The 16,763-nt window shown below is 44.9% G+C and overlaps 1 protein-coding gene across 4 annotated transcripts in view; it reads right to left on the bottom strand.

Annotated features, from left to right (window-relative positions):
* Positions 1–16,763, bottom strand: part of LOC140398353 (solute carrier family 15 member 2-like) — a 689,895-nt gene that overhangs the window by 146,122 nt on the left and 527,010 nt on the right. For all 4 annotated transcript variants that reach the window (XM_072486942.1, XM_072486941.1, XM_072486944.1 and 1 more), the window contains 2 exons: positions 1,927–2,019; positions 1,335–1,502 (listed from right to left, as the gene is read on the bottom strand). In XM_072486942.1, coding sequence (XP_072343043.1) covers positions 1,335–1,502; positions 1,927–2,019 — 261 coding nt within the window. The remainder of the gene's footprint in view (positions 1–1,334; positions 1,503–1,926; positions 2,020–16,763) is intronic.

The raw sequence follows: 16,763 nt of genomic DNA, 5'->3' as shown, positions 1-16,763 counted from the left end.
TGGGCGTGCAGTGCATTATTTCAAAATTTGCATTTGCAATAACTTGGAAGTGTTGTGAAGTATGAGGAGGATAGTTATAGACTTCAAGAGGACATAGGCTGGCTGGAGGGGCTGGTTTAGCACAGTGGGCTAAACAGCTAGCTTGTAAGGCAGAACAAGGCAAACAGCGCAGGTTCAATTCCGGACCAGCCTCCCCGAACAGGCACCGGAATGTGGCGACTAGAGGTTTTCACAGTAACTTCATTGAAGCCTACTTGTGACAATAAGCGATTATTATTATTATGGGCAGACAGGTGGTAAATGTAACTTAATACATAGTGGTGTACAGTGATTCATTTTAGTACCAAAAAGGTGAGGAAAAATAAAGGTCACAATTATAAATGGGGTGCAGCAACAGATATGTTACCAAATCAATGAAGGTGGCAGGACGGTGAGATCGTAGACACAGGATCCTGGGCTTTAGAGAGACGGAGAGCAAAGAAGTTATAAGGAACCTTCATGAAACACTAGTTCGCCCTGAATTGGTGTATCATTGCCCAATTCTGGGCACCACACTCCAGGAATATTGTGAAGGCTTTTGAGGGCTGCAGGAAAGATTTACAAGAATATTTGCAGGGATAAGAAACTTCAGTGGCACGGAAACTTTGAAGAAGCTGGGGCTTTTCTCCTTCTGGAAGAAAAGTCGAAGAGAAGATTTGACAGAGATGTTCAGAATCATGAGGGGGTTAGACAGAGTTGTTGGGGAGAAACTGTTCCCATTGGCCGAAGAATATAAGGGGAGGGCAAAAGAACCAATGGTAACATGAGTAAACCTTTTTCACACAGTGAGTGGTTAGGATCTGGAATGCGCTGCCTGAGAGTGCGGTGGAGGCAGATTCAACCGCACCTTTCAAAAGGGAATTGGATAAGTACCTAAAGAGAAAGAAATTACAGGGCTATGGGGAAAGGGGGGGGGGGGGAATTGCTCTTGTGGTGAACCTGCAAAGCCACAACAGGTCAAATAGTCTTATTCTATACAGTAATCATTCTATGGTTTTATCATCCAGGTTCTCTCCATGTGATTATGGGTTCATGTTCTTTGTTAGAACAATCTAATACAAATCCCATTGTTCCTCACACTCCACATAGCCCCTTTCCCGTACTATTGTATGAGCCACAATCTGTACCTCACTCGGTGACATCCAGGATGTCAGAGAAGACCCCTTGAGTTTGAGGGCCTCGCAATCTGTCATCGCCTTAAGTTGTTATTAAGTTTGTTTCTGCCCCTGGAATCAGTTAAGCCAGCAGCTTGGCTGGGCTCCGTCACTGCTGGGGGATCTGAGCAAGGGATATACCTGTAGCTGGTCAGGTTTCAGCTTGATGGATCCCACGTTCCTGTCCATCTCTTGGGCCTGAAGTGTCCATCGTGAGCCCTGCTGCTCATAAAGTGCCCAATACATGGGCAGCAGTGGGTATAATGCCAACACGCTGTACAGCCGCTTTGCATCGGTAATGATCTCTGGCTGAAACACATGGAAAGACAAGTAACAAAGACAACACTTACAAATTATTTCTACCTGTTATTCTGTGTCAGGGAATCAGGGTGGGGTTCAGAGTTGTCAATCCATCAGGATTGCCCTGGAGTCTCCAAATATTCAAGTCTATTCTCCAGCTCTCTGCTGTGAGCAATACACTGGAGAAAAATTATCGGGACATTAAAACAATTATGTTTTTTGAAAGAATATTTTGATTATCATTTGCAAATATATCTGAGATGGAGAAAAGGCTGTTAAGTCTGAAGAGAGAAATCACAGCAGCAAACTATCGTTCAGTCCCTCCACCTCAGCAAAAATCTGTCTGTTTCGAGCCAAGAATCTCAAGGCATATTATTCAATCCATTTCTGTGTATGGTACTGTCATGGCAACCGGGATAACTGAGTTACCTACCTCATATTTCTCGTCAGCCCAATCCAGCCAATGCTCCTTAGCTCCACCTTTCTTTTTACTCACGTACCATTTGATCTTGTTTATGATGGCACTCTGTTCAACACAAATAGGACAGGGTTATCTGCCTTATAGAGTCAGACACAACACCAGCTGCAACTTCACCCCATTTCACGATGGGTGCCTGTCATATTCAGTGATGTAATAGGCATGATTCGCACATATTTATCAAAATGTTTTTAATGCTTATCAATAGTGATTGGCATAGAATATGGTCAGCTAATTCATGGGCCAGATACATAGTAAAGCACTATCCCATCAAACACCCCCAGGACAGGTACAGCACTGGGTTAGATACAGAGGAAAACTCCCTCTACATTGTCCCCATCAAACACTCCCAGGTCAGGTACTGCATGGGGTTAGATCCAGAGTAAAGCTTCCTCTACATTGTCCCCATCGAACACTCCCAGGACAAGTACAACACAATGTTAGATACAGAGTAAAGCTAGCTCTACACTGTCCCCATCAAATGTTATCAGGATAGATACAACACAGGGTTAAATACAGAGTAAAGCTCCCTCAACATTTTCCCCATCAAACACTCCCAGGACAGGTGCAGCATAAGGTTAGATACAGAATAAAGCTCCCTCAACATTTTCCCCATGAAACACTCCCAGGTCACGTACTGCACGGGGTTAGATACAGAGTAAAGCTCCCTCTACATTGTCCCCATCAAACACTCCCAGGACAGGTACAGCACAATGTTAGATACAGAGTAAAGCTCGCTCTACACTGTCCTCATCAAATGTTAGCAGGATAGATACAACACAGGGTTATATACAGAGTAAAGCTCCCTCTACATTGTCTCCATCAAACACACCCAGGACAGGTACTGCACAGGATTAAATACAGAGTAAAGCTTCCTCGGCAATGTCTCCATCAAACACCCCCAGGACAGGTACAGCACAAGGTTAGATACAGAGTAAAGCTCCCTCGACATTGTCCCAATCAAACACTCCCAGGACAGGTACTGCACGGGGTTAGATACAGAGTAAAGTTTCCTCTACACTGTCTCCATCAAACACTCCCAGGACAGGTACAGCACGAGGTTAGATATAGAGTAAAGCTCCCTCTCCACTGTCCCCATCAAACACCTTTGTGTCCAATAGGCCAATATGATGCATCTGGTGAGTGGAGGAAGACAGTTACCATATTTTACACTTTTATGTGCTACTTTGCTATTCATTTCCCGTCTATACCATGTGATAGTAGCAATCTGAAAAAATGAGCCAAAATAGTGCAAGTCCCGCCCTGTCATTATACAACCTCTTCATTCACAAGTCTCAGTTGTGCTTCCTCATGGCGACACAGAACCAGATCTTTTGCAGCTCCAGACCAAAGCTTCAGAAAAATTCGGAGGAGGTTCGGCCCACATGCAATGTACAGGCCCACCAGCATGTAGACATGGCCCAGCACTCATGGACGAAGCTCGCAGCTATTGCTGAATAGTCCACTGCCTTATGGATACTGTCATGTGAGAGTACCTTTAAGAAATGGGTGTTTATAAATGGGTGTGTATATAAATATCTGTAGTGAGAGTACCTTTAAGAAATGGGTTTTTATTACTGCAGTGATGTCAGAGAGTGGGTGGAGCTGGACTGTCTGTCAGCTTTTTACTTTCGCTTTAGGCTTTTTGCTGCAGGGTGGGTTTGGTTTCATTTTAGTTTTGGAGAAGCTGCAATCACAGCAGAATGTGTGTGAATCTCTGCAAGCCTATGAGTGTCCATTTGCTGATTTCAACGTGGTAACTGTTCTCAGTAGTGAAGTTAAGCCTGATGTCTTTCCGTAAAAAGGAGTTTTTAAGTCTTATGGATGTTAAAAGAAAAGCTTAAAGGATTACTTAGTGTTGTAGCCTTTGGGGGTTGTATTTGAATTAATGGTTGCTAAGATGTTCACTGTATGTTTTAAAAAGGTTAACTTGAGTTCATGGAATAAACATTGTTTTGCTTTTTAAAATATTTTACCATTTCTGCTGTACCACACCTGTAGAGTGGGCCGTGTGCTCCCCACACCACAATCTATTAAAAGTTGTGGGTCAGGTGAACTCCATGATACACTTTGGGGTTCTCTAAACCCTGGCCCATGACAAATTGGGGGCTCGTCCGGGATAAAAGTATATCTATTGGATTGGCTTCGTGAACATAAAGACAGTGAGGGGTGAGCATATTGTGGTTACTTTTCAGGTGTGGTATTTTAGTTTAAGTCGGGAGTGTGTTGTGGGCAATGGCTCTTTCAGAGGCTCTGAAGTTTTTGGGGGTGGAGACGGTCACACACAGTACCTTACAGACAGAGACTAAAAGCAGACTGTTACATTTGGCAAAAACATTGCAGTTAACATTAGCTGACAAAATGCGAAAAGATGAGGTAATTATGGCGGTGGCTAAGCATTTAAAGTTGCCTGAGATACAGTCTGACTCATTAGAAATAGCAAAGATCCAGTTGCAGATTAAGCAACTTGAACATGAAAATGAATTAAAGCAGCTTGAATATGCAATGAGAGAAAAAGACAGAGAAAGAGAGATACAGATCAGGGAAAAAGAAAAGGAGGGAAAAGAAAGAAACAAAGAAAGATATGGAGAGGAAAAGGAAAGAGATAGAGAGGAAAGGGAAAAAGAGAGAGAGTTTGAACTTCAGAAAATGGCTATGAAACATAACAGGCAGTTAAAATTGGCAGACTTAAAGGGAAACGTACACTTGGAGGATAGTGATGAGGATAGTGAGAAAGAGCGTCATAGTCGAAGGCTTGGTGGGGATCTATTTAAATATGTCCAAGCATTGCCAAGGTTTGACGAGAAGGACGTGGAAGCCTTTTTCATTTCATTTGAGAAGGTAGCTAAACAAATGAAATGGCCACAGGACATGTGGGTATTACTGATTCAAACAAAGCTGGTAGGTAGGGCTAGTGAAGTGTTTGCATCACTACCGGAGGAGGTATCTGGGACGTCTGAGGAGGTGAAAAAATCCATCTTCGGTGCATATGAACTAGTGCTTGAAGCTCACAGACAAAGGTTTAGAAATTTAAGGAAAGAATTTGGTCAAACATACATGGAGTTTGAAAGGCTCAAACAGAGTAATTTTGATAGGTGGGTAAGGGCTTTGAAAATAGACCAAACGTATGAAGCTCTCAGAGAAATTATGCTTTGGAGGAGTTTAAAAATTCAATTCCTGATGTCGTGAGAACTCATGTGGAAGAGCAGAGGGTTAAAACTGCGAGGTTAGCAGCAGAAATGGCAGATGATTATGAATTAGTTCATAAATCAAGGCTTGGTTTCCAACATCAGTTTCAGCCTGTGAGGGATAGAAACTGGGGACATGAGAAATGATGGTAAAAGTAAAGGTGATCTGATGGGAGATAATAAGGAGAGTGTACCTCAGATTAAAAAAGAAATCCAGGAGGGTAGAAGGGACATGAAATGTTTCAAATGTTTTCACTGTAATAAACTAGGCCACGTAAAGTCACAGTATTGGTGGTTGAAGAAAAGCACTGGGAAGGCTGATGTGGCAAAACAGGATAAGACAATGGGGTTTGTTAAAGTGGTAAAGGAAACCCCAAGTGAAGCGAAGGAGGTGCAAAAGATTGTAAAGCCTGATCAAGAGGTGATTGACAAGAAGGTGCCAGATCTCTTTAAAGAATTTACTTGTGTGGGTAAAGTTTAATCATGTGTATCAGGAGGAGCAGGTAAATAAGTCACAATTTTAAGAGATACGTGAGCTAGTCAATCTTTAATGGTAAGAGATGAGTTATGTAGTTTGGGAAGAATATTGCCAGCAAAAGTGGTAATATGTGGAATTCAGGTTGAGAAGAGTACTGTTACATTATAGAAGGTAAGATTGGAAAGTCCAGTGAAGAGTGGTGAAGTGGTAGTAGGAGTAATAGAGAAACTATCTTGTCCAGGAATACAGTTTATCTTGGGTAATGATATAGCTGGATTGCAGGTGGGAGTGATGCCGACTGTGGTTGATAAGCCAGTGGAAAATCAGACAACTGAAGTGTTGAAGGAAGAGTATCCTAGGATTTTTCCGGATTGTGTAGTAACAAGGTCGCAAAATCACAGGTTAAGACAAGAGGAGAAATCAAAGAGTGAAGATGAAGTTGAAGTGCAATTATCAGAAACGATTTTTGATCAGATGGTTGAAAAAGAACAAGAACAGGTGGAGGATGAGGCGGATAATTTTAGTTCAAGAAAATTGGCGGAGTTACAGCAGAAAGATGTAGAAGTTGTATCAGAAAGCATATACGGAAGAGGAATCGGAGTGTATATCAGAGTATTATTACCGTAAAAGTGATGTCTTGATGAGAAAATTGAGGCCGTTACATGTGCAGGTGGATGGAAAGTGGGCAGAAGTTCAAGTAGTATTGCCAGTAGGGTATCGAAAGGAGGTGTTGTGAGTTGCACATGAGGTACCTGTGGGAGCTCATTTGGGAATAAGGAAAACTCAAGCTAAAATCCAGAATTTTTTTTATTGGCCCTGGACTACATAAAGATGTAGTTAAATTTTGTCAATCATGTCACACATGTCAAGTGATAGGGAAACCTCAAACAGTGATAAAACCAGCACCCTTAATACCCATTCCAGCATTTGAGCAACCTTTTACAAGGGTCCTAATTGATTGCGTAGGACAGCTTCCTAACTCAAAAAGTGGGAATCAATATCTTTTGACGATAATGGATATGTCTACTAGGTTTCCAGAGGCCATTCCAGTACGTAATATTACAGCCAAAAAGATTGTGGAGGAGTTACTTAAATTCTTTACTATATATGGACAACCCACAGAAATACAATCGGATCAAGGATCAAATTTTACCTCCAGGTTATTCAAAGAAGTTATGGATAGCTTAGGAATAAAACAATTTAAATCAACTGCGTACCATCCAGAATCGCAGGGAGCGTTAGAAAGGTGGCATCAGACATTAAAGACAATGTTGAGGGCTTATTGTCAAGATTATCCAGAGGATTGGGATAAAGGAATTCCATTCGTACTGTTTGCAATTAAGGATGCACCTAATGAATCAACCAAATTTAGTCCTTTTGAACCAATTGTTGGTCATGAGATAACAGGACCACTTAAATTGATTAAGGAAAAATTGGTGAGTGAGAAATCGGAAATTACATTATTGGATTACGTGTCAAATTTTAGGGAACGATTAAATAGAGCAGGTGAATTGACTAGACAACATTTAAAAGTTGCACAAAATGTGATGAAATGGGTAGCGGACGAGAAATCCAAAATTCGTAGTTTTGCCAGTAGAAATAAAGTTTTAGCATTATTACCAGTGGTAGGTGCACCTTTAAAAGCAAGGTTTTGTGTACCTTATCAGATTGAAAGGAAATTAAGTGAGATGAATTATGTAGTACGAACGCCGGATAGAAGGAAAACTCACCGAGTGTGTCATGTGAATATGCTTAAAGGTACTTTGAAAGGGAAGGAGGGAAAAAGGAGGATTTAATGATTCTAACTCAAAGTGATGAACCAAATACAGATGACTGTGAATTTGACATACCTCAAATTAAATTGGGAAACGAGGATGGTCTTAAAAATTGGGATAAATTGGTGAGTTACCTTCCAGAGGAAAAACAAACTGACCTGAAAGAGGTATTGATATCACATGGGCAAGTTTGTAGAGATAAATTGGGAAGTACTAAAATGGCTATACATGATATCGATGTGGGGAATGCTGTTCCAATCAAACAACATCCATATAGACTTACCCCTTTAAAATTGGCACAGGTTAACAAAGAGATTGAGAGTATGCTTAAAAATGGCATAATTGAAGTGGGTTTCAGCCAATGGAGCTCACCCATAGTGATGGTACCCAAACCAGACGGTACCCAATGGACTATAGACAGGTTAATACAGTTATAAGGATGGACCCTTACCCTATCCCATGTTTGGAGGATTGCATTGAGAAAGTGGGACAATCAGCTTTTATTTCTAAACTGGATTTACTTAAAGGTTACTGGGAGGTACGTTTGTCCGAAAGGGCAAAGGAGATTTCAGCTTTTGTGATTCCAGATGGTATATACCAATTCAAAGTTATGCCATTTGGCATGAAAAACGCCGCAGCAACATTCCAACGGCTAACTAACAAAGTCGTTTCAGGATTACCCAATTGTGCAGTATACATCGACGATCTGGTAATTTTCAGCCAGACATGGAAAGAACATTTAAAACATCTGATTGAGTTATTCGATCGACTTCAGGAGGTGGGTTTGGTGATAAACCTAGCCAAAAGTGAATTTGGAAAAGCCCAAGTCACTTTCCTTGGCCATACAATCGGACAGGGTCGAATGATCACATGGGATGTCAAACCAACATGTATTGAGGAGTTTCCGATCCCCTCAAGACGAAGGGAAATAATGCGATTTCTTGGCGTGAGTGGATTTGATCGAACATTTGTGAAACATTTTTGTAGTGTGGTTGCTCCACTGATGGACTTGCTGAAAAAACGTCAAAAATTTCAGTGGACAGCGGAGTTTCAACAGGCATTTGACTGCCTGAAAGCTGTGACAATCAATGCTCCTGTGTTGGAAAATTACAAGGGACTCTGTGATCAGATTGAACTAAAGTACTTTAAAGAGAAATGCCGAGGCGTAGAGAAATGGATGGATTGTGCAGAGACCTTCTTGTTCAAAGATATGTCAATCGAGAAGGATTTCAGTTGGAGGAAGAGGAACAAAAATGGACTATATTATTATTTTTTTTAATAAACAATTTTTAATGAGGTATTTTTGGAATTACAGTATAAAAACAATGTACAAAGAACAATAATCATAGTGCAATCCCCGACTCCCATCCCACCACAATCCGCCTAATTGACCGCCTATTCTACGCTACACTCCCCCCCCCATCCCCTGCTGACGATTAATTCTCCACCAAGAAGTCGATGAATGGTTGCCACCTCCGGGCGAACCTTAACAGTGACCCTCTCAAGGCAAACTTAATCTTCTCTAGGCCGAGAAAGTTCGCCATGTCAGTTAACCAGGTCTCCGACGTCGGGGGCTTTGAGTCCCTCCAAGCTAGCAGTATCTGTCTCCGGGCTACCAGGGAAGCATAGGCCAGAACATCTGCCTCTTTCTCCTCCTGGATTCCCAGGTCTTCCGACACCCCAAACATCGCCACCTCTGGACTCATTGTCACTCTTGTTTTCAATAATCTGGAAATGACGTCCGCAAACCCCTGCCAATATCCATTAAGTTTTGGACACGCCCAGAACATGTGGACATGGTTCCCTGGTCCTCCGCACATTTTACACACCTGTCCTCCACCCCAAAGAATCTACTCATCCGAGCCACTGTCATGTGGGCCCGGTGGACCACCTTGAATTGGATCAAGCTGAGCCTGGCGCATGTTGTGGTCGCGTTGACTCTGCTCAACGTGTCCGCCCATTAGCCATCCTCCATATCACCACCAAGCTCCTCCTCCCACTTACGCTTCAGCTCCTCGGTCTGCGTCTCCTCCACCCCCATAAGTTCTTTGTAGATGTCTGAGACGCTCCCCTCTACCACCCATCCCCTAGACACTACCCTATCCTGGATCCCCCTTAGTGGCAGGAGTGGGAAGGATGATACCTGCCTGCGATGAAAACATCTAAATTCGTTCCCCCTTGCCAGCCCAAACTTTTCCTCCAGCGCCTGAAGCTAGGGAAGCTCCCCTCTCAGAACAGGTCCCCCATCCTCTCAATTCCCGCCCTTCGCCATACTCGAAACCCCGCACCCAAGCTCACCGGGGCAAACCTGTGGTTGTCACATATTGGGGACCAGACCGATGCTCCCACTGCTCCAACGTACCTCCTCCACTGACCCCTGATCCTCAAGGCCGCCACCACCGCTGGTGGAGTACCTCGCCGGCGGGAACGGCAGAGGTGCCTTTATCAATGTCCCCAAACTGGTGCCTCTACATGAAGCTGCCTCCATCCGCTCCCAAACCGACCCCACCCCCACCACTCACTTCCTTATCATGGCTATGTTAGCCGCCCAGTAGTAATTACTGAAATTTGGCAGGGCAAGCCCCCCCCTCCCCCCGATTCCTCTCGAGCATCACCTTCTTCACTCGCGGGGACTTACCCGCCCACACAAAGCCCAGGATGATTTTGTTAACCCTCTTAAAAAGGACCGCGGGATGAAAATTGGGAGACATTGAAATACAAATAAAAATCTCGGTAGCACCGTCATTTTGACTGTCTGCACCCTCCCAGCCAGCGACAGCAGCAGCGCCTCCCATCTCTGAAACTCGCCCCTCATCTGCTCAACCAACCAGGACAAGTTCAACTTGTGTAACCGGCCCCAGTCACACGCCACTTGTATCCCTAAGTACCTGAAACTGTCCCCCACTAACCTAAACGGGAGGGTTTAAACTAGTATGGCAGGGGGGTGGGTACGGGAGCAATAGGTCAGAAGGTGAGAGCATTGAGGGAGAACTAGGGAATAGGGACAGTGTGGCTCTGAGGCAGAGCAGACTGGGAAAAGTTGCTGAACACAGCGGGTCTGGTGGCCTGAAGTGCATATGTTTTAATGCAAGGAGCATTACGGGTAAGGCAGATGAACTTAGAGCTTGGATTACTACTTGGAACTATGATGTTATTGCCATTACAGAGACCTGGTTGAGGGAAGGGCAGGATTGGCAGCTAAACGTTCCAGGATTTAGATGTTTCAGGCGGGATAGAGGGGGATGTAAAAGGGGAGGCGGAGTTGCGCTACTTGTTCGGGAGAATATCACAGCTATACTGCGAGAGGACACCTCAGAGGGCAGTGAGGCTATATGGGTAGAGATCAGGAATAAGAAGGGTGCAGTCACAATGTTGGGGGTATACTACAGGCCTCCCAACAGCCAGTGGGAGATAGAGGAGCAGATAGGTAGACAGATTTTGGAAAAGAGTAAAAACAACAGGGTTGTGGTGATGGGAGACTTCAACTTCCCCAATATTGACTGGGACTCACTTAGTGCCAGGGGCTTAGACGGGGCGGAGTTTGTAAGGAGCATCCAGGAGGGCTTCTTAAAACAATATGTAAACAGTCCAACTAGGGAAGGGGCGGTACTGGACCTGGTATTGGGGAATGAGCCCGGCCAGGTGGTAGATGTTTCAGTAGGGGAGCATTTCGGTAACAGTGACCACAATTCAGTAAGTTTTAAAGTACTGGTGGACAAGGATAAGAGTGGTCCGAGGATGAATGTGCTAAATTGGGGGAAGGCTAATTATGACAATATTAGGCGGGAACTGAAGAACATAGATTGGGGGCGGATGTTTGAGGGCAAATCAACATCTGACATGTGGGAGGCTTTCAAGTGTCAGTTGAAGGGAATACAGGACAGGCATGTTCCTGTGAGGAAGAAAGATAAATACGGCAATTTTCGGGAACCTTGGATGACGAGTGATATTGTAGGCCTCGTCAAAAAGAAAAAGGAGGCATTTGTCAGGGCTAAAAGGCTGGGAACAGACGAAGCCTGTGTGGCATATAAGGAAAGTAGGAAGGAACTTAAGCAAGGAGTCAGGAGGGCTAGAAGGGGTCATGAAAAGTCATTGGCAAATAGGGTTAAGGAAAATCCCAAGGCTTTTTACACGTACATAAAAAGCAAGAGGGTAGCCAGGGAAAGGGTTGGCCCACTGAAGGATAGGCAAGGGAATCTATGTGTGGAGCCAGAGGAAATGGGCGAGGTACTAAATGAATACTTTGCATCAGTATTCACCAAAGAGAAGGAATTGGTAGATGTTGAGTCTGGAGAAGGGGGTGTAGATAGCCTGGGTCACATTGTGATCCAAAAAGACGAGGTGTTGGGTGTCTTAAAAAATATTAAGGTAGATAAGTCCCCAGGGCCTGATGGGATCTACCCCAGAATACTGAAGGAGGCTGGAGAGGAAATTGCTGAGGCCTTGACAGAAATCTTTGGATCCTCGCTGTCTTCAGGGGATGTCCCGGAGGACTGGAGAATAGCCAATGTTGTTCCTCTGTTTAAGAAGGGTAGCAAGGATAATCCCGGGAACTACAGGCCGGTGAGCCTTACTTCAGTGGTAGGGAAATTACTGGAGAGAATTCTTCGAGACAGGATCTACTCCCATTTGGAAGCAAATGGACGTATTAGTGAGAGGCAGCACGGTTTTGTGAAGGGGAGGTCGTGTCTCACTAACTTGATAGAGTTTTTCGAGGAGGTCACTAAGATGATTGATGCAGGTAGGGCAGTGGATGTTGTCTACATGGACTTCAATTTGACAAGGTCCCTCATGGTAGACTAGTACAAAAGGTGAAGTCACACGGGATCAGGGGTGAGCTGGCAAGGTGGATTCAGAACTGGCTAGGCCATAGAAGGCAGAGGGTAGCAATGGAGGGATGCTTTTCTAATTGGAGGGCTGTGACCAGTGGTGTTCCACAGGGATCAGTGCTGGGACCTTTGCTGTTTGTAGTATATATAAATGATTTGGAGGAAAATGTAACTGGTCTGATTAGTAAGTTTGCAGACGACACAAAGGTTGGTGGAATTGCGGATAGCGATGAGGACTGTCTGAGGATACAGCAGGATTTAGATTGTCTGGAGACTTGGGCGGAGAGATGGCAGATGGAGTTTAATCCGGACAAATGTGAGGTAATGCATTTTGGAAGGGCTAATGCAGGTAGGGAATATACAGTGAATGGTAGAACCCTCAAGAGTATTGAAAGTCAAAGAGATCTAGGAGTACAGGTCCACAGGTCATTGAAAGGGGCAACACAGGTGGAGAAGGTAGTCAAGAAGGCATACGGCATGCTTGCCTTCATTGGACGGGGCATTGAGTATAAGAATTGGCAAGTCATGTTGCAGCTGTATAGAACCTTAGTTAGGCCACACTTGGAGTATAGTGTTCAATTCTGGTCGCCACACTACCAGAAGGATGTGGAGGCTTTAGAGAGGGTGCAGAAGAGATTTACCAGAATGTTGCCTGGTATGGAGGGCATAAGCTATGAGGAGCGATTGAATAAACTCGGTTTGTTCTCTCTGGAACGAAGGAGGTTGAGGGGCGACCTGATAGAGGTCTACAAAATTATGAGGGGCATAGACAGAGTGGATAGTCAGAGGCTTTTCCCCAGGGTAGAGGGGTCAATTACTAGGGGGCATAGGTTTAAGGTGAGAGGGGCAAGGTTTAGAGTAGATGTACGAGGCAAGTTTTTTACGCAGAGGGTAGTGGGTGCCTGGAACTCGCTACCGGAGGAGGTAGTGGAAGCAGGGACGATAGGGACATTTAAGGGGCATCTTGACAAATATATGAATAGGATAGGAATAGAAGGATACGGACCCAGGAAGTGTAGAAAATTGTAGTTTAGTCGGGCAGTATGGTCGGCGCGGGCTTGGAGGGCCGAAGGGCCTGTTCCTGTGCTGTACATTTCTTTGTTCTTTGTTCTTTGTAAACGGCAGCTCCCCAGCCGACGCTCCTGACACCTCACCTGGACTACAAACATCTCGCTCTTTGTCATAAAAAATGCGAATGGGCAGCACGGTAGCATAGTGGTTAGCACGATTGCTTCACAGCTCCAGGGTCCCAGGATCGATTCCTGGCTTGGGTCACTGTCTGTGCAGAGTCTGCACGTTCTCCCCGTGTGTGCGTGGGTTTCCTCCGGGTACTCCGGTTTCCTCCCACATTTCAAAGATGTGCAGGTTAGGTGGCTTGGCTATGCTAAATTGCCCTTAGTGTCCAAAATTGCCCTTAGTGTTGGGTAGGGTTCCTGGGTTATGGGGATAGGGTGGAGGTGTGGGCTTGGGTAGGGTGCTCTTTCAAAAAGAGCCGGTGCACTGTAAATTCTATGATTCTATGATTCTATATTATTATACCTGTTTGCGTGCGTTGTTTTTTGAAACAAAAAAGTATATTTATTGTGTGCATTTCTTAAAGGATAGTGAAAAGGTGAAAAATGAAACCATCTTGAAGTTGATGGGGTTTTTTTTCTTGGGGGGGAGGTGTCATGTGAGAGTACCTTTAAGAAATGGGTGTTTATGAATGAGTGTGTATATAAATATCTGTAGTGAGAGTACCTTTAAGAAATGGGTGTTTATTACTGCAGTGATGTCAGAGAGTGGGTGGAGCTGGGCTGTCTGTCAACTTTTTATTTTCGCTTTAGGCTGTTTGCTGCAGGGTGGGTTTGGTTTCATTTTAGTTTTGGAGAAGCTGCAGGATGTGTGTTAATCTCTGCAAGCTTATGAGTGTCCATTTGTTGATTTCAATGTGGTAACCATTCTCAGTAGTGAAGTTAATCCTGAGGTCTTTCTGTAAAAAGGTGTTTTTAAGTCTTATGGATGTTAAAAGGAATGCTTAAAGGATTACTTAGTGTTGTAGTCTTTGGGGGTTGTATTTGAATTAAAGGTTGCTAAGATGTTCACTGTATGTTTTAAAAAGGTTAACTTGAGTTCATAGATTAAACATTGTTTAGCTTTAAAAAATACTTTTCCATTTCTGCTGTACCACACCTGTAGAGTGAGTCGTGTGCTCCCCATATCACAATCTATTAAAAGTTGTGGGTCAGGTGAACTCCATGATACACTTTGGGGTTCTCTAAACCCTGGCCCATAACAATACCTTGGCAGAGTTCAGGACTTAGGGAGTAAACCCTGACATAAAATATGGAGTAGGACCCAAGGGCGGTCTGAATATGTCAGCGGGATTCTCCGTCGGCTGATGCTGGAATTGGGAAATGTGATTGGGCGGAGAATCGTTTTTGATGCCGAAACCGTGGCGGCCGCTGGTTTTCAAGCCAAATTGCAATTCACCGTTGCCTCGAAAGCAGCGTCAATGTGTTTCAGAACGCACATATAGTAAACGCCGTTGGCATTTCATGTGCGGGCCTGACCTGGTATTCTCCGGGGCCTCCGTGATTCTCCGCCCCCACTGGGGCGAATTGCAGACAGTGTGGTTCACTTGTGCTTTTAAAATCATGAAACAGGCGTCGTGGCTGATGAGGAGGGGGGAATGGAAAGTGTCCAAAATGGCCGCCCGCCGTGCAGCGCCAAGTGAGACCCCCAACTGCCTGCTTCCCTTTCCCCCTACCCCCATCCCCCTTCCCCCATATCCCCCCTTCCCCATATCCCCCTTCCCCCATATCCCCCCTTCCCCATATCCCCCTTCCCCCATATCCCCCCTTCCCCCATATTCCCTTGACAGTCGTGCCACTGGCCAGGGGGCGTCTGCCAGGGCCTGGGGTATTGATGAGGGATGACCAGGAGGTGGGCTGTGGGGTCGGGGCGGATGGGCATGGAACACCATTGCCGTGGCTTGCAAGGCAACCATGCAGCTTCGCACGCCCATTGTGAACTTAGGGCAACTGGTCGCCCAGGCCATTTTGTTGGCTGGGATGAGTGTGCGTGGTGAGTGTAATGTGTATATGCGACTACAACTTGCCAGCCTCCTGAGTGTTATTCACGGACCCGGCGAATCCGACACCATTTCTCATTGGAATCGATTGTGTTCCACATGACGCTGATGCTAACCCCTCAACGGTCGCTGAGTTGGTCCAGGTACTGTTCTGCAAATCAATGAATCCTGACCCTTTGTCTCAGGAATGGAGATTCCCACCCAATATCTTTCTGTCAACTCCTGCAACCAAGCCAGTGCCAAATATAGTGTTTTGCATTTCTTTGGACACAGCCGGGAAGTTTGAGAGGGGGACACTAGTGTTTGGGCACCACAGGCTTGCACCCTGGAGATGAACACTCAGTATCACCGCAGAGTGTAAACACAACACAGGAGATAGCATTTGTGGGTGATAAGCCCAACTCGATTGGCATAGAGACGCTGACGGTTCATCAGCTTGGGGTTTGGGTTGCTTGGGGTTTAGAAATTGCTCAATAAGTGGATGGATCCATCGCAACAGCCAAACAAGCAAAACAAAAGGAAAGAAGATACCAACATGCCAACTCTGCAACTGTCAGAGACACCTCAGGACAATGTGGACAGGACTGGCAAACGAATTGTAGCTGGTCAATAATGTGCACAATGACAGCTTTGATCAACATGGAACTTGACAGGCTGAACATTAACATAGCTTCTCTACATCTCTTGTCGACTCACCAAGAATAGTTCGCTGACAGAAAGCATTGCATGTTCACCTGGCAGTGGTAGAGTTCAGAGGAAACATGAGCAAGCTGTCGGCTTCGCTATAAGGAACTTGCTACTCTTAATTGTAGAACCTCTCCCCACAAATGTCTATCATCTCAAACAGGGGCACTTAACCTCATGAGTATCTTTGCTCCACGACTATGCTCCCCCACTAAAGTAGTTTTATGAGGAGCTACTGCTATCAGTAGAATCCCAAAGTCAGGATATCTTTACCTACTGGGGCATTTCAACACAAGAGTCAGTGTGGATCATGACGCCTGGACCTTCAGACCCAGGAACGATAAATAATGAATGGGGACGACCTGCTTTGCTGCTGGCACGAGCTTTGTCTAAATAACACCTTCATTTGGAACAAACCGTGCCACTTGACTTAATTCTTTGCGAATGGAATTGTAAACCCTGACAGGGCACTGGAGTACAGTAGAAGGGAAAGGCAGATTTTATCTTGACCATCTTCAATGTAAGTGTGAGCTGCTGTTAGCTTTGTGGTTCCTCGTGCTTTCTCTGCCCCTGTTTTATATTACATCCAGTGTGAGGTCAAACAGGGTTGTGCTCTTGCTCCAACAGTCTTTGGCGCATTCTTCTCTTTGCCACAGTCATATGCCTTCTGGTCTTCCACATACTAAAACTGATGAAAAGTTGCTCAACCCAGCCGACCTGAGATCCTAGACCAAAAGTGCGCCAAATCCTAATCAGAGTGTTGCT

Source organism: Scyliorhinus torazame, chromosome 21 (assembly GCF_047496885.1).
Source record: "Scyliorhinus torazame isolate Kashiwa2021f chromosome 21, sScyTor2.1, whole genome shotgun sequence".
NCBI lineage: Eukaryota > Metazoa > Chordata > Chondrichthyes > Carcharhiniformes > Scyliorhinidae > Scyliorhinus > Scyliorhinus torazame.
Note: the sequence above shows the minus strand (reverse complement) of the source record. Positions and strands in the feature narration are given on the sequence as shown.